Here is a 24,284-nt window from a genome sequence, read left to right on the forward strand (position 1 = left end):
ATTTTTTTAAAGTCAGTTATTGACATTGCAATGTTGAAACGCGGGCGTTTAATCTGAAGGTTTCCTCATTGCCATACGAGAGTGACGTCGTCGTTTGTGCTGCTGGCAGAACGAAGGTCTCTGAACTACCGGATCAACATGGAGAGAAAAGGTAATCTTCATAAAGATACAAAATACAAACGTTTAAGCAGTTGTGCGTTAACATATTATTAACAAATGTCAATTGATGTCGTTTTTAAAGTTACAGTTCATTATAACGACGTAATCTTATGTACGAAGTGTTTTGTGGAACTGCATCTACTGCTAAGCTGAACGCTAGGCACGCGTTGGTTCAGCTAGCTACCTTTTACTAAGCAGTTAGCACCATCAACCTGGCCCCTACAATTATTGCTAACTGCTTCCATTTCATGTGCTTTTCATGAAAATGTAATTAAGTGAACGTGGAGGGAATAATGCAATATTTATACGACAGATCTTCAGTGAGTCGTGGTTGCACGAAAGCTTGCTAACTAACGTTAGCTGGCCAAACATCGCAGTGGCTGTTCCTGTTTTAAAAGAGGACGTTACTGAATATTTTCAATCACTATCTCACTTATGTAATAGGACCAGATTTTGATTACTACCTGTTTTCTGCGGTAATAGTTAGCTAGTTAACAACTGTGGCTAACGTTAGCTAGCTAGCTAATCATTTATTTGATACCTCAGCCAGCTTTCAAATGTCTTTGGCTAACTAACTTAGCTAGCTAGCACATAACGTTCAACCCAGTGAAGAAACATAGCCTCTAAAATACTGGTTAACCAGAAATGGGATAGTTAGCTAGATATTGAATTAATGTGTTTTTATCATTACATTTACAGTTCTAGCACTTCAAGCAAGGAAGAAGAGGGCGAAAGCAAAGAAGTCGAGCAAGAAGTGAGTATTTATGTAGTGTACTGTTAGCATGTCTCGCTACATTTGACACAGGGCATTTAGTTTGACCATAAGCATTGAATCAAGTATCCAAAGGGTCCTAAAAAAGACTGACTGCGCGTTGTGGTCCAGTATGTCGACGACAGTCACATTACTAGACTGCACTTGCGGCAGATGTACTGATGTCGCAGTACCCGTGATGTCGTGTATTTTTCGTTTGGATAAATTGTCCTAAATTGTGAAGTTTCAGGGAAATACTTTAGATGGCATCTGTCCTTCGTTTCCATAGCAGCAGTTAATTGGTTGGCTTTGAGTGTGTGTGAACTATAACGTCCTCTGTTTGGTTTATTCTCTGTAGTCAAAAGGAATGCAGCATATCTGGAAATGTAATGAACTAATAACATCAATATTTACATAGTGACACAAACTGCCATCACACCAGTGTATAGTGTGACCATGACAAGTCTAAGGTAGATATGGACATCTGAATGCATAGAGGGCTACACCTGGGGCGCCCAAAGCACTTCTGTCTTTTGTTTCCATCGGATTGTTAATTTCACTCAGTTAATTGGTGTCCTAGGCCTACACTAAATCAGTCCCGAATTAGTAGGCAAGATTGAAAGCTGGCAGAAGTGTAACTGGCCTCGAGGGCCCGTTTTTGAGTTGCACCAGCACATAGTTTAGTACAAATGTAGGTGACTCTTGGGCTTGCCCTGAACAAAAAATATACCTTTTTAAAAAAAAAATCCTATGACACCCATTTTCAATATTCTGAATGATGTAGAGCAGGGGTGTCAAAGTCAAATGGACGGAGGGCCAAATAAAAAATTTAGCTACAAGCCGAGGGCCGGACTGTTCGAATGTTCATTGAAATTTTTTTAAATGACGCATATAGTCTAGTGAACCTAATTGAACCTACTGAAAACCTAACAAATATATTCCAATATGATCAGATAAATAAAGCAATATTTTCTTATGGCTCTGTCAGTAATCTTTAATTTTCAACAGACACAAAAGACAAATTTCCTTTATATAAAAATCCCCATAACATGAATATTAAATGAAAGAAACCGGTATTCAAGGCACCATCAGTAGCCTATATTTTCTATTTTAGCAAAAGTGGGCTAAATTTACTTCAAAGAAAAAAACAATAATAGCAATTTTCTATCATCCACTCAACTGAAATATTTTTAAAATATAATTGGATTGAAATACAATAAAATAAAGTGCAAAAATCTATTAATCAAAAACAACACTTTGTTTAAGGAGAAGTAACATGCAGTGAAAACAAATATTAAACTTCAACTTTTAAACTTGCACTGAGTAAAAACTCTAAATATGTGATTGCACAGTAATGTTCACTTGTTTGAGGTTGAGGGTGATACTTGGTGGTGTCCCATCTTTTCCACAAGTTCATCAATGTTCGGGGTAAGGCTCTGAGCTGAGGAAATCCTCAGAATTGAGTGGAGGTGTTCAGCAGTAAGTCGACTTCTGTGTGATGTTTTGTTCAGGTTCATCAAAGAAAACAGTTGTTCACACAGGTATGTGCTGCCAAACATAGACAACGTTTGAGCAGCCTGGATGCGCAGCTGGGGCATTGTGTCGGGGAGGAAACGGGCGAACTCCGCAGCACCCACTGCCGCATATTTTGCCCTCAGTGCATCATTGCATTGGAGGTCAATCAACTCCATTTGGAGGTTTGGTGGTGAGCTTTCCACGTCAACAGCAAATGGGTTACCGAGCAGTTCCAACCTGCTTTTTTGTGCTTCAAAGTCAGCAAATCGGCGTCGAAAGTCAGCGGCAAGCATACCTATTTTATCAGCCAACTGTGCGCTCGGGAACGCACTGGTAGAGAGCTTCTCTTTCATGGTCTGGCAGCTGGGAAAGTGGCTCAAATTTTCTTTCCGCATCTGCGTCTCCCACAGAGTCAGTTTGGTTTTAAATGCCTTCACTGTACTGTACATATCAGAGATGACATGATCCCGACCCTGCAGCTGCAAGTTCATTGCATTCAGATGACTCGTTATGTCACACAGAAAAGCCATTTCACACAGAAACATTTAGTCTCGGAGTTGTGTTGTGTCTTTCCCTTTGCTGTCCAAGAACAGACAAATCTCCTCACGAAGCTCGAAACATCTTTGAAGCACCTTTCCCTGGCTTAGCCATCGCACCTCTGTGTGATAAGGCAAATCACCATGCTCCGTTTCTAACTCCGTCAGAAATGCCTTGAACTGGCGGTGATTCAAACCTTTGGCTCTGATAAAGTTAACTGTGCGCGTGATGATGCTCATTACATGCTCCATTTTCAAGGCTTTACCGCACAACGCTTCCTGGTGTATGATACAATGATAAGCTGTCAGCTCACCTGTCGCGTTTTCCTCTTGCATCTTTTCCCGTATCTTCGCCACCAGTCCGCTCCTGTGTCCACACATCGCAGGTGCTCCGTCGGTTGTCAAACCCACAAGTTTTTCCCAAGGCAGCTCCATCTCATTTACACATCTTGACACCTCTTCATACAAATCATGCCCCGTAGTTGTGCCATGCATAGGACGTAAAGCCAAAAACTCCTCTGTCACGCTTAGGCTGGAGTCCACTCCGCGGATGAAAATTGACAACTGGGCAATGTCAGAAATGTCGGTGCTCTCATCCACAGCCAAGGAATATGCAATGAAATCTTTTCCCTTTTTCACAAGCTGCTCTTTTAGATTGATGGACAACTGGTCTACTCTCTCGGCAATGGTGTTTCTGCTCAGACTCACATTTAAAAAGAGTTGCCTTTTTTCTGGGCAAACTTCGTCACAAACTTTAATCATGCAGTTTTTGATGAAATCCCCCTCCGTAAATGGCCGGGCTGATTTAGCGATCTCTTCTGCCAAAATAAAACTGGCCTTGACAGCAGCCTGGCCTTGTGATTTGGCTTTTTTGAACAGAGCCTGTCGAGATTTGAGGCCTCGTTTTAATTCCTCTGCCTTTTGTAGCCTTTGTTCCATGTCCATATTCTTGTTTTTGTCCGCGTGTTTCGTTTCATAATGTCGTCTCAGATTATACTCTTTCAGTACCGCCACACTTTCTCCACACAGAAGACACACAGGTTTTCCAGCTACCTCCGTGAACGTATACTCCGACTCCCACCTTGTTTGAAACCCCCGGTTCTCAGTGTCCACCTTCCGTTTTGCCATTTTTGATGGGTATCTGAAAGTTAATTTTACTGTGATGCTGACGACTGCTGTGCCAATAAATATTGAAATGAAGCAGCCTACTGCTCGGTGCGTCACCGTTGCATTGTGGGAAATGTAGTATTGGTGCGTGTAAAAGATCTGCGGGCTGCCGGCTTGCTGCGGTCTGCGGGCCGGTTCTAATAATAAATCAAGATCATCCCAGGGGCCGTAAAAAACCTTCTCGCGGGCCGGATGTGGCCCGCGGGCCTTGACTCTGACATATGTGATGTAGAGTATTTTAGTTAATGTTGAGATCGTTGTGGTTTACCCAACAACAGCCAAGCCAACCCACACCATGCCAGCAGACGTCCTTTCTGTAGGCCAGATATTATGTAATGCCTAGCTGCTGTGCTGCTATTTAGAGGAGCAGGAGAACGATGAAGTCCTCAGCACGGGCCAGCTGAAGCACAACGTTATGGAGGAGGGAAAATGCCCTGCCCTTGAAGTAATTTTTCGTTTGTCAGTTCCTCCTTGTGCTGACCTAAACAATGCTAAATCATTTATTTTAGTGTAAGAGCGCCTCTCATCAGACATCTATTGCCAACCTAGAAGTGTTTTGTCCTCTGTTTCACATTAATAAATCACATTTTAAACATTAACTTGAGTCATTTTGCTTATGTAATGTTGTCCTTCAAAACAATGGATTCGCACACTGTAGTCATCCTATGTACATGTGTGAACAACATTGTTTTGTAGAGGATTATGCAATGGGTGGGTATAATCTTGAATGCTGATTGGTTAAAACCGCATTCCAACTGGTGTCTAGTCCACAAATTACAACCGGCTAAATTTAAGGTGTTGAAATGCCTATTTACTCTGTTCAATCTACTGCAGGCATTTTATAAACTTGTTCTCAAGATGTAAAAGCATCTAAACTAACATTTTAGTTTTCAACAGCAGAGATTTGTATAAACCCTGCTGTCTGACTCTCCAACATTTGTAACATTGTTTCAATGATCAAATTCGATCTCCGGCTGTCCCATAGTAATGAACATGTTGGGATGAGACATACAGGTAGGCAGATTTTGTCAGCCAGTCATGAATCAGCATCATTTTTATGGATATATTCAAAGAACTATCAATGGAAAACAGGTCAAATTAAATAAAGTGTAGCTAGTTTGCAGTTTTTTCCAGCTTCAGTCTGAAGTGGTTTTTGTGTTGTTGACTAGCTCCTCTAAACAACAGTGGCCTGACGAGAGAACACATTTTCTATGCCAGGCGAAATCACACCTCATTAGCTCATTATTATGGATGTATCCAAATAAATGTCACTAGAAAACAGCTTATGCAAATGCACTACTTTGCTGTTATTCTGGCTGCACTTTTTGATGTGACTGTAAGTTAGCCATAGTTGGCTAGCTAGCAAGCAAGGGCTAAGAACGTTGCCAGCCAGTATGGCAATAGAACATCTAGAACAAACGACTGGGTCACGTCTCTGGCAACCAAACCGATAGAACGAACGACCAGCCGGCTTGGGTAGCAACCCTGGATTTGTGTCAAAACTATATCTTGTGGAAGAATGAATAGTATATTTATCAAAATGTTTTTAATGAAAATATGTAAATCATTTAAAAAAATATATTTGAATATGTAACCCATTGTATAAAAGTCATAATGCCCTCAAAGCTGGTGTTTGGAGGATATATCAGCATCCTCCTCACATCTGATTGGCTTGAAGGGCATTCTAGAGCGTGCATTATTTCCCTGTATAATCTGGGTGGTTAGAGCCCTGAATGCTGATTGGCTGACAGCCGTGGTATATCAGACCGTATATCACAGGTATGACAAAACATTCATTTTTACTGCTCTAATTACGTTGGTAACCAGTTTATAATAGCAATAAGGCAACTCATGGGTTTGTGGTAGCTAATATACCACGGCTAAGGGCTGTATCCAGGCACTCGGTGATGCGTTGTGCGTAAGAACAGCCCTTAGCCATAGTATATTGGCCATATACCACACCCCCTCGTGCCTTATTGCTTAAATAACACAGTATATTTCACGGTAGAATTCAATGTCTATAGTTCATTCTTGCATATTTGAGCTGCTTTTGAAAGCAAAAGCCGAATTGAAAACAATATTGGCATTGTTGAATTCAATTTTCATAATGGCAAGCTATAGGACTGATGGTTAACTAAACTAGGACTGATGGTTAACTAAACTAGTACTGATGGTTAACTAAACTAGCAAATATGTTGGTTTGGTTACCAAGGCCACTAGGGTAGCTATCTAGTAAACGTTCTAGCTACTTCTGTGGATGTTGGAACACATTTCTACCGGCAAATGTGTTCAATTATAGCCATGGTATAAAAGGGGATAATCACCTCGGGGCTCTATGCGTTCTCTGGAAGATAATGCAACTCAGTGGAATATTGTTCATTATTTTTCATTATTTTCCATAGAACGCATAGCCCCCCCCCCCCCCCCCCCCCCACACACACACCCACTGATTATCCCTCAGTTAGTGGGCTGTCACTCTACTGTGAGACGTCGTGAATGGAAAGGGTATAACAGTCCTGTATTAAATGTTAGTGTAATTGCCATGCAAGTATCACTCATCTCTGGAAAAATGTAATGTTTTCCCTGGAATGATGGTTATTGAATGTAGACCTAATACTGTGCTGTTATACAACAAGATATCATCTTAGTGCCAGTAGTAATATACATTAGTACTTCTGCCAGAAATACCAGAATGTTTTGTCTTGTACTATTTTCTGTGACTGAAAATAGTTATACTAATGATTTTTAAGGAAAGGGGGGGGAAGTTGAACACTAAAGAGTTTCGGTAAATATTGTCAAACGCCTGTTCTACGTGCATAGAAGGTCTCTAACCATTGTTCTGCGTGTCCTCCATCCAGACAACCAGCCCACCCCAGGGGGGCAGCACCACAGCAGCAGCCCCAGCCAGAGGCTTCTCCCCAGGAGCCAGATGAGCCTGAGGAGATCCTAGGATCTGATGATGAGGAGCAGGAGGACCCCAATGACTACTGCAAGGGTGAGGGGATGACTGCTGCAAGGGTGGTGAGGGGATGACTGCTGCAAGGGTGGTGAGGGGATGACTGCTGCAAGGGTGGTGAGGGGATGACTGCTGCAAGGGTGGTGAGGGGATGACTGCTGCAAGGGTGGTGAGGGGATGACTGCTGCAAGGGTGGTGAGGGGATGACTGCTGCAAGGGTGGTGAGGGGATGACTGCTGCAAGGGTGGTGAGGGGATGACTGCTGCAAGGGTGGTGAGGGGGTGACTATGATGAAGTGCCCTGCTAGTCTCTAGGGAGTTCCTGCAGTGTCTGCTTTCTTTCTGAGTTCTGGCTGTGTGGATAGAACTGACCAGAAAATTACGTTCCTTCCTAATATGTGAAACTTGCCACTGGTTTCAGGCAGAGCCAAGAGTTTAAAGTTGGCAAAGTCAACCAACTCATTGTATGACTTTTTAAAAGTAGAATGTTATTTCATTATTAGTCCTCTCGTTGTAATACATTACCTTGGGAGTCTACAATAGTCTACATTAGGTTATTTTGGACTTCAAGGCTGAGCCAATGACTCGTTTTAATGATGTTGGCTTTCCTACTGTCACTAATCTCCCTCTGCTGCGTGTCTAGGTGGCTACCACCATGTAAAGATAGGAGACCTGTTCAATGGGAGGTACCATGTGATCAGGAAGCTGGGCTGGGGACACTTCTCCACTGTGTGGCTGGCCTGGGACATCCAGTAAGATCACTTCTCATATCATTGTCTGTGAAGGCCTGAGACGGCATCACACTAGATTCTGATCAACAGATCTTCACAATTCCAGAAGCAGTATTTGTTAAATCAACATAAAACATTTTGCTGAAATAATCCTATATTGCATAGAATCAAACATACATTGTCTTCTGTGTCAGCTTGATTGACTGACTGTTTGTTTTGTAGGGTGAAGAGGTTTGTGGCTATGAAAGTGGTGAAGAGTGCAGAGCATTACACAGAGACGGCTGTAGATGAGATCAAACTGCTCAGTTCTGTGAGTGCTAACTTAGTCAATCATACTCACCAGCATGACATCAGCCTGATATTTCAATCTGTAAAATACTTCCTTTTCTTCCCCGTGCCTTTGTTCACCTTTCCTTTCAGACATTTGTTCTGATACGTTTTTTTTATTTCCTGTTTTTGTTGTTTCGTAGGTGAGAAACACGGACCCTGACGATCCCAAGAGGGAGATGGTGGTTCAGCTACTGGATGAGTTCAAGATCTCCGGCGTCAACGGGACTCATGTGTGCATGGTGTTTGAGGTGCTGGGGCACCACCTACTGAAGTGGATCATCAAGTCCAACTACCAGGGTCTTCCTCTGCCCTGCGTCAAGACCATCATACGACAGGTAATACCACAGGGCATAGTCCTCCATACCGGGGCTATCCAAACCTAATCCTAGACCCTGTTGCTGATCAGGAATAGGGTCAATTCCATATCAATTCAGCAAGTTAACTGGGATTCCTTATTTCCTCCATTGAAAAGCAATGAATTGAAATTGAATTGGCACCAACCCTGCTACTTATCCTTTACCTCATTGACCTAGTAAAGATTCATTTAAAAACGATTCAGTCCTATTTTTTTTAATGTCTTATCTACTTAAACTATCACAGGGCCTCTGGCTGGAGGGAAATTGATTTCCAGACTTCCTTGACCAATGACCAAGAGGGATGGCAATATGGGACTAGTATTACTGAGTGGTGCAGCGGTCTGAGGCGCTAGAGGCGTCAATACAGCCCCACTCTTTCGATCTCGGGTTGTATCACAACCGGCCGTGATCAGGAGTACCATAGGGCTCAATTGGCCCAGCGTTGTCCGGGTTAGGGGAGGGTTTGGCCGGGGCCGGCCGTCATTGTAAATAGGAATTTGTTCTTTAACTGATTTGCCTAGTTAAATAAAGGTTAAATAAAGTAATTGGTGCCCATTGTGCAGGTTCTCCAGGGGTTGGACTACCTTCACACCAAGTGTGAGATCATCCACACTGACATCAAGCCAGAGAACATCCTGTTGACGGTGAATGAGCCATACGTGAGGAGGTTGGCCGCGGAGGCTACGGAGTGGCAGAAAGCAGGGGCTCCCCCACCCTCAGGGTCCGCAGGTAGGGGTTAAGCACCCCACATACGCACCGCACAGACATCGACACACAGACAGCAGCACTCGTGCAAAAGTTCCCCAAAATATGGTACTTTGCTGTACAGCAGTATGTTGATTTGTCTCTGTTCTATTTTCAGTCAGCACAGCTCCAGCTCCAAAAGCAGTAAGTCTCCCCTTTTCACTCATTGCCTTGGCTAACAATTTCAGACATTCAGTGTTACTGTGCTACCGCAGCCACAACCAGTAGCTATTGTATTCAGTAAACCCTGTTGACGTCTGTCCTGCTTCTTCTTCCTCTTCCTCTCCAGACGACCAAAATGTCCAAGAACAAGAAGAAGAAATTAAAGAAGAAGCAGAAGCGTCAGGCGGAGCTGTTGGAGAAGTGCATTCTGGATCTGGAAGAGATGGAGAAGGCTCCGGAGAGGGAGGAGGAGGAGGATGATGATGAAGAGGATCCGGAGTCTCCCGTATCTCCCAAGCAGCAGCGGCCATATTGTGCTCCTCTCAGACAGGTCTCCTTACAGGAAGTAGCCAGCCAAGACACAGCAGGTGACTTTCTGTAATTCTGTTCAGTACTACTTTATTGTTACTCAAGGGGACGTTAGTATTTTTCGATCATGGGCCTGGAGATCCACACTGGGTTGTACAGCTTTTTGCTCAGCAGTGATGCACCTGATTCAACTAATCTACTAATTATCAAGCCCTTGATTAGTTGAACCAGCCGAGCTGGGACAAAAGCCTGCACACACAGTTGGGTCTCCCAGATTAGGATTAAGAACACAGAATTAGACTAATTAGAAGGGAACTACTAGTCCAGCCTCCACTAGATCTAATGTTATTTTCTCATTTACCCAGGATGCATTGCGGGTGCAGAGGTGACGCGGTTAGGACCAGAAGGGATAATAACAGACGCAGAAGTGAACTGTAACGGCCTTCATCCTGAGGAAGAGGACGATAAAACGGAGGAGAGGAAGGCACAGTGGAGAGAGCAAGACCAACACAACGGTAACGTAGACCAAACAGAGGATTGTCCTCTTCTTCAGGAGTCTCCTCAACCCGTGTATAACGGCCTGGTGTCCCCGGATACCCCAGAGAGTGAGGAGGAGAGTGGAGCTCTGACCTGGAAGGTGGCTGAAATAAAGACTAAAGCATCCGAGTCTGAGACGAAAAGCTTTGATGGCCAGGAGGAGCTATCGCCAGAGGAGCAGAAGAATCAGGAAAGGAGTCAAGTAGAAGTGACAGAGGAGGCGCAGGGCAGGAGTTGGAAGGAGCAGAACAGGAGTTGTGGGGAGGAGGAGGTGCTGGAGAACGCCCAGTTTGGAGAACAGGAGAGTCTGAAGGATGGTGAGTAGGCAGTCGGGACGGTGAGTAGACAGTCGGGACGGTGAGTAGGCAGTCGGGACGGTGAGTAGGCGGGAGGGACGGTGAGTAGGCGGGAGGGACGGTGAGTAGGCGGGAGGGACGGTGAGTAGGCGGGAGGGACGGTGAGTAGGCGGGAGGGACGGTGAGTAGGCGGGAGGGACGGTGAGTAGGCGGGAGGGACGGTGAGTAGGCGGGAGGGACGGTGAGTAGGCGGGAGGGACGGTGAGTAGGCGGGAGGGACGGTGAGTAGGCGGGAGGGACGGTGAGTAGGCGGGAGGGACGGTGAGTAGGCAGTCGGGACGGTGAGTAGGCGGGAGGGACGGTGAGTAGGCGGGAGGGACGGTGAGTAGGCGGGAGGGACGGTGAGTAGGCGGGAGGGACGGTGAGTAGGCGGGAGGGACGGTGAGTAGGCGGGAGGGACGGTGAGTAGGCGGGAGGGACGGTGAGTAGGCGGGAGGGACGGTGAGTAGGCGGGAGGGACGGTGAGTAGGCGGGAGGGACGGTGAGTAGGCGGGAGGGACGGTGAGTAGGCGGGAGGGACGGTGAGTAGGCGGGAGGGACGGTGAGTAGGCGGGAGGGACGGTGAGTAGGCGGGAGGGACGGTGAGTAGGCGGGAGGGACGGTGAGTAGGCGGGAGGGACGGTGAGTAGGCGGGAGGGACGGTGAGTAGGCGGGAGGGACGGTGAGTAGGCGGGAGGGACGGTGAGTAGGCGGGAGGGACGGTGAGTAGGCGGGAGGGACGGTGAGTAGGCGGGAGGGACGGTGAGTAGGCGGGAGGGACGGTGAGTAGGCGGGAGGGACGGTGAGTAGGCGGGAGGGACGGTGAGTAGGCGGGAGGGACGGTGAGAACAAAGAGATCAAAAATCATATCTGTATTTTTAAACAGGCGGATTTTGGATTATTATGCTAATTTGATTTTGGCGTGGACGTCGACTGTAGTAGAGTACGTTGTTGTATTCCTCCTTTATTTAACGGTCAGATCAGTGTTGTAATGGCTGCTTGCTGAGTTTCTCTTCTCCCTTTCTCGATGCAGCCAAACTAGCAGCGGGGAACCTCCTGGTGAACCCCCTGGACCCACTCAACGCAGACAGACTGAAGGTCAAGATAGCGGACCTGGGAAACGCCTGCTGGCTGGTGAGTATCTGCAGATGACCTAAGGGATTTCCTGCTTAAGTCTTCCCCGGGCATTAATGTCGCCTGCTTGCTTGAGTTTGCCAATGGAATAACCCCCCCCCCCCCCCCCCCCCCCCAAAAGAACTCCGCCCCAGCACGCTCCAATCAAACGTGGACAGTAATTCAAACAGAAAACCACTGTTTGAACCCAGTTCTGCAATAGCGGTCTCATTGACCTGGTTTCCCCTTTGCCCCTTTCTGTCTCCTCCGCAGCACAAGCACTTTACGGAAGACATCCAGACGAGACAGTACCGTTCTCTAGAGGTGCTTATAGGGTCTGGCTACAACACACCAGCTGACATATGGAGTACAGCCTGCATGGTAAGACTGGACAACACACTTTACAACATTTTAAAACCAGTAAATAAACGGAAAAGTAGAAGAGATTAATTTAGTCGTTTCCTTGCTGTAATTGGATGTAGTCTTGGGTGGATCACGAAGCTACGACGGACTAGAATTCCCTTTTACTAGCCACGTGAATTTCCCCACTTGGGATAATTAAGCAATAAGGCACAAGGGGGTGTGGTATATGGCCAATATACCACAGCTGAAGGCTGTTCTTACGCACGACGCATAGCGGAGTGACTGGACACAGCCCTTAGCTGTGGTATATTGGCCATATACCACAAACCCCTGAGTTGCCTTATTTCTATTATAAACTGGTTACCAAAGTAATTAGAGCAGTAAAAATAAATATTTTGTCATACCTGTGCTGTACGGTCTGATATACCACGGCTGTCAGCCAATCAGTATTCAGGGCTCAAACCACCCAGTTTATAATGGAGGATAATTGACTCGTACACTGTCTGCTTCCTGCCATTAGGTTGTCTGTGTTTTGTTGTTTGTTTCCTTCTCTGCAGGCGTTTGAGCTGGCCACTGGGGACTACTTGTTTGAGCCCCATTCCGGGGAAGATTACTCCAGGGACGAAGGTAGTTATGCAGCCGAATATTAATCTGCTTGATTTGAATATATGTTTAGTAGTTTAATTTTAGAAGGTTGCCTCTGTGCTAATCTTACATAGGCCAGATAATTATTAGAATCAGGTATCGGCTGAATCCGGTTATTTACAACTGGGGTTGGAGTTAAAACCCACAGGCGGGTCGGCTCTCCAGGAACAGGGTTCTAGAGTCCTGTTGTAAACCTACAGGAGGGTAGCTCTCCAGGAACAGGGTTGGAGAGCCCTGGTGTAAACCTACAGGAGGGTAGATCTCCAGGAACGGGGTTGGAGAGCCCTGGTGTAAACCTACAGGAGGGTAGATCTCCAGGAACGGGGTTGGAGAGCCCTGGTGTAAACCTACAGGAGGGTACCTCTCCAGGAACAGGGTTGGAGAGCCCTGGTGTAAACCTATAGGAGGGTAGCTCTCCAGGAACAGGGTTGGAGAGCCCTGGTGTAAACCTACAGGAGGGTAGCTCTCCAGGAACAGGGTTGGAGAGCCCTGGTGTAAACCTACAGGAGGGTAGCTCTCCAGGAACAGGGTTGGAGAGCCCTGGTGTAAACCTACAGGAGGGTAGCTCTCCAGGAACAGGGTTGGAGAGCCCTGGTGTAAACCTACAGGAGGGTAGCTCTCCAGGAACAGGGTTGGAGAGCCCTGGCCTACATAGAAGAGATATTTTAGATTCTTGACATTAACCGTTTTCATACTGTGAAATACCTTCCCGAAATATTAATAGGTTTTCATTCAATCTTTTCTTGTCACTTTGGGGTTTACTTGGTCCTAAATATTAATACATGCATTAATGATTAAAATCCAACAGTTATACTTTATGCAGTAGGTGGTGTGTACATTCAATGGTGTACAATACTGTGCAATGCATTTGATGGTACAATGTTGATTACTAGTCTAGTTGACAGTAAAGACTACAGTGATTTTGTAATTGGTTTAATAGCCATCTGGATACGTTGTAGCATGTGTCAGCTAGCCTGGGCCTGTTCATTACTGTAGTAGCTGGTCTATCATAGTCATACCATGTGTTTAAATTGAGAGATGAAGTTGTTGACTATAGCACGTTGTGTGGTATTGGAGCTGGCTATATGTCAGCTATAGTCAATCCTAAAGGGCCAGTTTCCTGGATTATTTTAAAGCCTTGACTTGGAGCCTTGACTTGGACTGGAGAGTATGATCAGATTTAACATTGAAAGTGTTTTTTTTTTTGTCCAAAAGAAACCTGCTAGGTGTCATTAACCTATCGTCCCCTCTTTTTACAGTCTTCCTGCTACGTAATAACCTGCTAGGTGTCATTAACCTATCGTCCCCTCTTTTTACAGTCTTCCTGCTACGTAATAACCTGCTAGGTGTCATTAACCTATCCACCCCTCTTTTTACAGTCTTCCTGCTACGTAATAACCTGCTAGGTGTCATTAACCTATCGTCCCCTCTTTTTACAGTCTTCCTGCTACGTAATAACCTGCTAGGTGTCATTAACCTATCGTCCCCTCTTTTTACAGTCTTCCTGCTACGTAATAACCTGCTAGGTGTCATTAACCTATCCACCCCTCTTTTTACAGTCTTCCTGCTACGTAATAACCTGCTAGGTGTCATTAACCTATCGTCCCCTCTTTTTACAGTCTTCCTGCTACGTAATAACCTGCTAGGTGTCATTAACCTATCGTCCCCTCTTTTTACAGTCTTCCTGCTACGTAATCACCTGCTTGTTGTTTATTGTACATGATTGTTATGAGTAAATTTATGATCATGTGATGTTGAGTACCTACCTTCATTCCTGTCTTTATTTTCCCCCTCAAACTATTGGAGCTGTATTTCTGTCAACACTGCACATCCTCTCCAGTTTCCCACGCCCTCTACTCATCTGACTCCTCCTCCTCCCTCATTTGCTCTTCATCTCTTCTCCTCCTCTGATTCTGTGCGAGGATTTTTGCTCATACTTGTGTACGTTGAGTAACTTGAAACATTTTTCAATTTGGCACAGCTTGATTTGATTCAGTGGAACGTTTAGGTATTTGCTGAGGTAGGTGGAAGCTAGCCCGGGGCTAACTGTCATAAGCTACAGCTCTCCATCTGCTACAGCCAGGTGTTGACTACTCACACCTCGAATCTGAACACCTAGTTATAGATTGGCCCGACGTTGTGCGTGTGGACACGTTTTACTCGTGAGTACCAGAAGTCCTCACAAGAATCATAAAGAAGCTCAAATTCAGAAGTGGGGACTGTCCTCACTTGTTTTTAAAGGCTATTATAGGGTTAGGAGTAAGGGGTTAGGAGTAAGGGGTTAGGAGTAAGGGGTTAGGAGTAAGGGGTTAGGAGTAAGGGGTTAGGAGTAAGGGGTTAGGAGTAAGGGGTTAGGAGTAAGGGGTTAGGAGTAAGGGGTTAGGAGTAAGGGGTTAGGAGTAAGGGGTTAGGAGTAAGGGGTTAGGAGTAAGGGGTTAGGAGTAAGGGGTTAGGAGTAAGGGGTTAGGAGTAAGGGGTTAGGGGTAAGGGGTTAGGGGTAAGGGGTTAGGGGTAGGAGTAAGAGTAGGAGTAAGAGTAGGAGTAAGAGTAGGAGTAAGAGTAGGAGTAAGAGTAGGAGTAAGAGTAGGAGTAAGAGTAGGAGTAAGAGTAGGAGTAAGAGTAGGAGTAAGAGTAGGGTAGGAGTAGGGTAGGAGTAGGGTAGGAGTAGGGTAGGAGTAGGGTAGGGGTAAGGGTAGGGGTAAGGGTAGGGGTAAGGGTAGGGGTAAGGGTAGGGGTAAGGGTAGGGGTAAGGGTAGGGGTAAGGGTAGGGGTAAGGGTAGGGGTAAGGGTAGGGGTAAGGGTAGGGGTAAGGGTAGGGGTAAGGGTAAGGGTAAGGGGTAGGGTGTAGGAGTAGGGAGTAGGGTGTAGGAGTAAGAGTAGGAGTAAGGGTAGGGGTAAGGGTAGGGGTAAGGGTGTAGGAGTAGGGTGTAGGTGTAGGAGTAGGGTGTAGGTGTAGGAGTAGGAGTAGGGAGTGGGAGTAGGAGTAGGGAGTGGGAGTAGGAGTAGGGAGTAGGAGTAGGAGTAGGAGTAGGGAGTAGGGTGTAGGAGTAGGGTGTAGGAGTAGGGAGTAGGGTGTAGGAGTAGGGTGTAGGAGTAAGGAGTAGGGTGTAGGAGTAAGGAGTAGGGTGTAGGAGTAAGGAGTAGGGTGTAGGAGTAAGGAGTAGGGTGTAGGAGTAAGGAGTAGGGTGTAGGAGTAAGGGTTAGGGTGTAGGAGTAGGAGTAGGAGTAGGGTGTAGGAGTAGGAGTAAGGGTTAGGAGTAAGGGTTAGGAGTAGGAGTAAGGGTTAGGAGTAGGAGTAAGGGTTAGGAGTAGGAGTAAGGGTTAGGAGTAGGAGTAAGGGTTAGGAGTAGGAGTAAGGGTTAGGAGTAGGAGTAAGGGTTAGGAGTAGGAGTAAGGGTTAGGAGTAAGGGTTAGGAGTAGGAGTAAGGGTTAGGAGTAGGAGTAAGGGTTAGGAGTAGGAGTAAGGGTTAGGAGTAGGAGTAAGGGTTAGGAGTAAGGGTTTAGGGAAAATAGGAGTAGGGTTTAGGGAAAATAGGAGTAGGGTTTAGGGAAAATAGGAGTAGGGTTTAGGGAAAATAGGAGTAGGAGTAGGAGTAAGGAGTAGGAGTAAGGAGTAGGAGTAAGGGTTAGGAGTAGGAGTAAGGGTTAGGAGTAAGGGTTTAGGGAAAATAGGATTTTGTATGTCAAGTATAGTAAGACATAGGTGACTTGATCTGAGGATCTTCTAACCCCTAACTCAACTGATCATTAAAATACCATGTCCATTTATCTTACTGGCTTGTAATATCTGCGTGCGTGTAGCAGACATTGTCTTCCTTCTGCTTCGTGACTTCAGTCTACTGAAACTAGTTTCTGCCATAGAGAGAAATCTCCCGAGACGATGGTGTTAAATGGATTATCTCTATGGTTTCTGACAGCTCTGTTCCAAAGGCTGAAGGTGTTCAGTTGGTAAAGATACTGTGGTTGTCGTCTACGTGTGCTTCATGTCATACTATGTTCTCATTGTCTTTAATATTGTTTTATTTAACCTTTTTATTTAACTAGGCAAGTCATTGAAGAACAAATTGTAATTTACAATGACAGCCTACACCGGCCAAACCCAGACGAAGCTGGGCCAATTATGCGCCGCCCTATGGGACTCAATCACGGCCAGTTGTGATACAGCCTGGAATCGAACCAGGGACTGTAGTGACGCCTCTAGCGCTGAGATGCAGTGCCTTAGACCGCTGCGCCACTCGGGAGCCACAAAATATGCTGCCACTTGCTTCTTTCTTCATCTCTGCTTCCTCCTTGCTTTCTCATTTCTCTCTTTTATTTATATATATATATATATATATATATATATATATATATATATATATATATACTCACAGCTCTGATTTATTGAGTTGTTGGGAAAAGTTCCCCACCACTATGCACTGAGTGGGATATTCTCCCAGGAATGGTTCACCAGAAGAGGTACTGTTTGTCTGTGGCCAGCACTGGGGGATGTGGGGAGGTAGAGCAGGCAAGTTCCTCTGACAGCACCAGGAGACCCAACTGCTACATTCCAAATGTCAACACTTGTATACTACGTAGAATCACAACCACTTTAAATCCAGTCTCTGTCATGTATAGGTGTTCTCTACTTAGTTTTAGGCAGCTGTCTTTGTACTGTTTGACAGGTAGTTATAGGGATTGTACACCCCAAAATAAAAGGGATTGTACACCCCTAAATAAAAGGGATTGTACACCCCTAAATAAAAGGCGGGTTCCTCAAAGTGCTGTTAGACTGACCCCTTCACCATCACCCAGGGTGGGCTTGTGACTGACTGGCACACCAAGTCTGATGACTGTCTCGTCCTCTTCTCTTCCCCCTGTCTCTCGTTGTGTCTGTGCAGACCACATTGCATTGATCATTGAGCTGCTGGGGCAAGTCCCACACAAACTCGTAACAGCTGGGAGATATTCCAAGGATTTCTTCACCAAGAAAGGTAAAGCAAAGCGGTTATGTAAGGTTTTTAAATGACCTATCTCTCCTTTGTTGTAAATCTATGCGTGTATTTCATAGTGCCAATCATCTTTTGGGGTTGGATTTTCTTGTATGCTGTAATTTTAAAGGAAAGCTTTTAGTAACGGTCTTGAGTGGTGTGTGATGGTGGTGAGTCTTGTGTGCTGTGGTGATGTGAAACGCTGGCTGACTGGCTGGCTGACTGCCGTCTCTGTCTAATCCTTCTACGTGTCTCTGAGGCTGTCTCTTAACTTCTCTTTCCTAGGGGACCTGAAGCACATCACCAAGCTGAAGCCCTGGGGGTTACTAGAGGTGCTGCAGGATAAGTACGAGTGGTCCAAAGAGGAGGCTGATTGTTTCGCTGACTTCCTCCTCCCCATGCTGGAGCTGGTACCAGAGAAGAGGGCCACGGCCGCAGACTGCCTGCGCCATCCCTGGATCGCCCCCCAGTGACGGCCCCCAGTACTGCAATACAAAACACCTAGGGCCTCTTCAGTAGGCAAACGTTTTTGAATGTTGCAGCTAATTTGAATGACTGGAGCTGACTTATCTCTTTTTTTTAACTTGTCATTGAGGCATGTTTGTTCTCCGTTACGTTCGTTCCATAACGTTTTGCCCTGCTGAATGCGGCCCGGTTTGCCCCTGATGAAACCTTCCAACCACTGCAATGTAAAAACCCGGGGCTATGTTCAGGAGTATGTAACATTACTGAACGTTCAGATAAAAATGTATGGTGTCGAACACATGATCATCTGTCAGAGTAGGGAATTGTGTCTGCTCTTTTCATTACATTTCTATCTGCAATATTCAATTTTGACATTTTAGTCATTTAGCAGACATTCTTATCCAGTGTGTCTGCTGCTAGACCAGTGTTTCCCAACTCCGGTCCTCCAGTTCCCCCAACAGCCCAACTCCGGTCCTCCAGTACCCCCGACAGCAGCCTTTTGTTGTAGACCTGGACAAACCTACCTGATGCAGCTCATTGAGGACCTGATGAATAGTTGAATCAGGTGTGCTTATCTGAGAATGTGTACTCTGGTGGAGTTAGGAAATACTGTGCGAAATGACTCCAAATGTGAAAGTAGCGTTTCACGTCCCTGAATTACAACCCTAGATGTATACCCTCTAGTGGAGGCATCTGGCCACTGGGATGCAAATTAAACCTCTTACAAGAGACTTGTTGCAACAGATCACTTTCCAATTGGATCATCTGAGATGGCTATTTATTTTTGGTTTGTATTCTTACATTTTGTTATTATTATCATCATCCTATATTTGTTTCTCCTTTTTTTTTTGTACTGATGTTTAAGAAGCCAGTAGACAACATTGACCATAAACCAATCATTTTGGTGTTCCAGAATTCTGTGCTCTGTACACTTCTCACCCATATACACTATATATACAAAGTATGTGGACACCCTTTCAAAATTAGTGGATTCGGCTATTTCAGCCACACCCGATGCTGACAGGTATATAAAATCAAAGCGCGCAGCCATGCAATCTCCATAGACAAACATTGGCAGTCGAATGAATGGCCTTACTGAAGAGCTCAGTGACTCAACGTGGCACCGTCATAGGATGTCATTTTTTTCCAACAAGTCAGTTCGTCAGATTTCTGCCCTACTAGAGCTGCCCCGGTCAACTGTAAGTGCAGTTATTGTAGAAATGTCTTGGAGCAACAACGGCTCAGCCACGAAGTGGTAGGCCACACAAACTCACAGAACAGGACCACCGAGTGCTAAACCGCGTAAAAAGCATCTCTCCTTGGTTGCAACACTCACTACCGAGTTCCAAACTACCTCTGGAAGCAACGTCAACTCCATATTTAATGGTTTTGGAATTGAGATGTTCGTTGAGTAGGTGTCCACATACTTTTGGTTATGTAGTGTAAGATAACTTGTGATTCCCACCACCATCTTGCTTTGTTCTACCCCAGCACAAGACCCTGGAGCAGAACAAGATCAAGGAACTGTAGTCACTAGTGCCCTCCACCACTTTTGTAACCCTGTCTCTGTCATCTAACTTGATACCACTTGGTTTTTTCCTCTGATAAAGGCAAAGAGTACAAATGTGTTACAAAACAAAATGCCTTATGGGTAAAGGTGTATTAGGAAGTTGCACAGAAGGCAAACGAACATGAACGAACATGTAGGTTGCAGTCTGCTCTTTTCTGACTGAACTATTTCTACTTCTAAACAGGAAATACCTTAGAGGACTGTCTAGCTGTTCCGATCAGTAAAACTCACACCACCTTGTTTGTACAGAATCCGTTATTCTACTACCTTGTCATTGATTCATTCTCATCGGATTAGAGACTGGTTTTCTCATGTTTTGTGGGTTTCATTAAGTAATATTATGTTCTTAAGAGCCCCATCCAAAATAAGAGATTTTGAGAGAAAAAATAAAATTGTGTGTGTATATATACCTGTACCAAAGAGTTTGCCTTGTTCTGTATATTACAGCCATGTACAGTTTTTAACAAATCCTAGGATGTGTCTGAAATCGCACCCGCTTCCCTTTACAGTGGATTCGGAAAGTATTCAGACCCCTTCACTTTTTCCACATTTTATGTTACAGCGTTATTCTAGAATGGATTCAATTTGAATTTTTCCCTCGTCAATCTACACACAATACCCCATAATAACAAAGCGAAAATAGGTTTAAGAAATGTTTTCACATTTATTTAAAATAAACGATCAAATTTACGTAAGTATTCAGATCCTTTTCAGTACTTTGTTGAAGCACCTTTGGCAGCGATTATAGCCTCGAGTCTTCTTGGGTGTGACGCTACAAGCTTGGCACACCTGTATTTGGGGAGTTTCTCCCATTCTTCTCTGCAGATCCTCTCAAGCTCTGTAAGGTTGGATGGGGGAGTGTTTTGCAGCACAGCTGTTTCCAGGTCTCAAGGACATTCAGAGAGTTGTCCCGAAGCCACTCTTGCGTTGTCTTGGCTGTGTGTGTAGGGTTGTTGTCCTGCCATTCAGGCCAAATAGTTCAATCTTGGTTTCATCAGACCAGAGAATCTTGTTTCTCATGTTCAGAGTCCTTTAGGTGCCTTTTGGCAAACTCCAAGCCGGCTGTCATGTGCCTTTTTACTGAGGAGTGGCTTCTCTTTGGTCATTCTACCATAAAGGTCTGATTGGTGGAGTGCTGCCGAGATGGTTGTCCTTCTGGAAGATTCTCCCATCTCTACAGAGGAACTCTGGACTCTTGTCAGAGTGACCATCGAGTTCTTGGTCACCTCCCTGACCAAGGCCCTTCTCCCCTGATTGCTCAGTTTGCCAGGGCGGCCAGCTCTAGGAAGTGTTGGTGGTTCCAAACTTCTTCCATTTTAAGATTGATGGAGGCCACTGTGTTCTTGGGGACCTTCAATGCTGCAGACATTCTTTGGTACCCTTCCCCAGATCTGTGCCTCGACACAATCCTGTCTCGGAGCTCTACTGACAATTCCTTCGACCTCATGGCTTGGTTTTTGCTCTGACGTGCACTGTCTACTGTGGAACCTTATAGACAGGTGTGTGCCTTTCCAAATCATGCTTTATCAATTGATTTTACTACAGAAGGACTCCAAGTTGTAGAAACATCTCAAGGATGATCAATGGAAACAGGATGCACCTGAGCTCTATTTTGCGTCTAATAGCAAAGGGTCTGAATACTTATGTAAATAAGGTATTTCAGTTTTTTATTTTTAATACATTTGCAAAAATGTCTAAACCTTTTTTTGCTTTAGTATTATGTGGGATTGTGTGTAGATGAGGAGAAACATTTATTTAATACATTTTAGAATAAGGCTGTAACGCAACACTCAAGCATCTGCAGAGAAGAATGGAAGAAACTCCCCAAATACAGGTGTCCCAAGCTTGTAGCGTCACACCCAAGAAGACTCGGCTGTAATCACTGTCAAAGGTGCTTCAACAAAGTACCGAGTAAAGGGTCTGAATACTTATGTACATGTGATATCAGTGTTTATATTTTAAGACATTTGAAAACATTTCTAAAAACCTGTTTTTGCTTTGTCATTATGGGGTATTGTGATGTCATTATGGGGTATTGTGTTTAGAGAGATGAGGGGGGAAAAATCAATTTAATCCATTTTAGAATAAGGCATCAACGTAACACAAATGTGGAAGAAGTCAAGGGGTCTGAATACTTTCCAAATGCACTGTATAGTGCACTCCATGGGAAGAAAGGTGCAATTTGGAACAGACCCTACTCTGTCTTAGCTAAAATGATTTAGCTGGGTAGTGATGTTTTAATGACGCGTGTGCAAGTGTGCTAGATCTTTTGTACGCATGTCCATCAGCTGTTAAATGGCACTGTCTCCTAGAGGTCTGAACCAAGAGCTGTATATCACACCATTTTTCTTACATGAATGTCACTGATTTGGCTTACCTTCCCAGGGTTACCCACTTGGTCATTGGGTAAAAATATATTCTTTTCTGGAACTACTACATGTACCCATCTCATTGTTATTAAATTATTAGAGATGCACATTGTTTTTTTTTCACCCACCATGCATCATGTGCGCAATGGTCATGTGAGGTGAAATGTGTATTTTGGGATGTGAAGCACTCCGTTTGTTTGACCTGACGAAGATCTGTTTTGGATGGAAGCGTTGTCAATAAAGATGTGTATTGGGAGCTTTAACAGTGTGTGGGCCTTGTTCTGTACTAGTCATCGGTATTAGCCCAGCACCTATGTTTTTAAGTGTGTGCTTATGACCACAAACATAAAATGTGTATTGACGATCATAGAGTTATATTGTATACACAAAACATTGCTAAATAACAACATGATGAAATAACACTGCATTCAATTACCAAGGCTCGAAAAAGGGGCGAAAACCACGTGTAAACAGGGTACCATTGGATACAGTAAGGCCCAAACAACTGTCCTCTAGCATAATGAGTAATAAAACTGTCCTCTAGCATAATGAGTAATATAACTGTCCTTTAGAATAATGAGTAAAATAACTGTCCTTTAGCATAATGAGTAATAAAACTGTCCTCTAGCATAATGAGTAATAAAACTGTCCTCTAGCATAATGAGTAATAAAACTGTCCTCTAGCATAATGAGTAATAAAACTGTCCTCTAGCATAATGAGTAATAAAACTGTCCTCTAGCATAATGAGTAATAAAACTGTTCTCTAGCATAATGAGTATTTAAACTGTCCTCTAGCATAATGAGTAATAAAGCTGTCCTCTAGCATAATGAGTAATAAAACTGTCCTCTAGCATAATGAGTAGTAAAACTGTCCTCTAGCATAATGAGTAATAAACAGTCCTCTAGCATAATGAGTAATAAACTGTCCTCTAGCATAATGAGTAATAAAACTGTCCTCTAGCATAATGAGTAATATAACTGTCCTCTAGCATAATGAGTAATATAACTGTCCTCTAGCATAATGAGTAATATAACTGTCCTCTAGCATAATGAGTAATATAACTGTCCTTTAGCATAATGAGTAATAAAACTGTCCTTTAGCATAATGAGTAATAAAACTGTCCTTTAGCATAATGAGTAATTAAACTGTCCTCTAGCATAATGAGTAATTAAACTGTCCTTTAGCATAATGAGTAATTAAACTGTGCTTTAGCATAATGAGTAATAAAGCTGTCCTCTAGCATAATGAGTAATAAAACTCCCCTCTAGCATGAGTAATAAAACTGTCCTCTAGCATAATGAGTAATTAAACTGTCCTTTAGCATAATGAGTAATAAAACTGTCCTCTAGCATAATGAATAATAACACTGTCCTTTAGCATAATGAGTAATACAACTGTCCTCTAGCATGAGAAATAAAACGATCCTCTAGCATAATCAGTAATAAAACTGTCCTCTTGCATAATGAGTAATAAAACTGTCATCTAGCATAATGAGTAATAATACTGTCCTTTAGCATAATGAGTAATAAAACTGTCCTCTAGCATAATGAGTAATAAAACTGGCCTTTAGCATAATGAGTAATAAAACTGTCCTCTAGCATAATGAGTAATAAAACTGCCCACTAGCATAATGGAATTGCCTAGTCAAAGCCCAGACCTCAATCCAATTGAGAATCTGTGACATGACTTAAAGATTGCTGTACACCAGCGGAACCCATCAAACTTGAAGGAGCTGGAGCAGTTTTGCCTTGAAGAATGGGCAAAAATCCCAGCAGCTAGATGTGCCAAGCTTATAGAAACATACCCCAAGAGACTTGCAGCTGTAATTGCTGCGAAAGGTGGTTCTACAAAGTATTGACTTTGGGGGGGTGAATAGTTATGCACGCTCAAGTTTTGTCTTATTTTTTGTTTGTTTCACAAAAAAAATATTTTGCATCTTCAAAGTGGTAGGCATGTTGTGTTAATCAAATGATTACAACCCCCCCAAAAAATCTATTTTAATTCCAGGTTGTAAGGCAACAAAATTGGAAAAATGCCAAGGGGGTGAATACTTTCGCAAGCCACTGTACGTGTCAGAATCTGGACTGAAACAGAATCCCTTTGGGCTGGAGTCCACAGTGTTATTGTCATCGAGTGAGGGCTGGAATCCACAGTGTTGTTGTCATTGAGTGAGGCCTGGAGTCCACAGTGTTGTTGTCAT

General features: G+C 44.2%; 1 protein-coding gene across 1 annotated transcript; it reads left to right on the forward strand.

Annotated features, from left to right (window-relative positions):
• Nucleotides 1-44: 44 nt before the first annotated feature.
• On the forward strand, nt 45-22,345 carry LOC129861287 (SRSF protein kinase 1-like). Its single transcript, XM_055932573.1, has 15 exons — nt 45-151; nt 859-913; nt 6,987-7,123; nt 7,727-7,835; nt 8,037-8,124; nt 8,285-8,479; nt 9,064-9,229; nt 9,363-9,388; nt 9,534-9,774; nt 10,081-10,569; nt 11,621-11,721; nt 11,974-12,081; nt 12,621-12,690; nt 17,589-17,681; nt 17,964-22,345. The coding sequence occupies exons 1-15, from the start codon at nt 139-141 to the stop codon at nt 18,149-18,151; spliced, it is 2,079 nt and encodes a 692-aa protein (XP_055788548.1). The 5' UTR covers nt 45-138; the 3' UTR covers nt 18,152-22,345.
• Nucleotides 22,346-24,284: the final 1,939 nt, after the last annotated feature.

Source organism: Salvelinus fontinalis, chromosome 8, assembly GCF_029448725.1.
Source record: "Salvelinus fontinalis isolate EN_2023a chromosome 8, ASM2944872v1, whole genome shotgun sequence".
Taxonomy (NCBI): Eukaryota; Metazoa; Chordata; class Actinopteri; order Salmoniformes; family Salmonidae; genus Salvelinus; species Salvelinus fontinalis.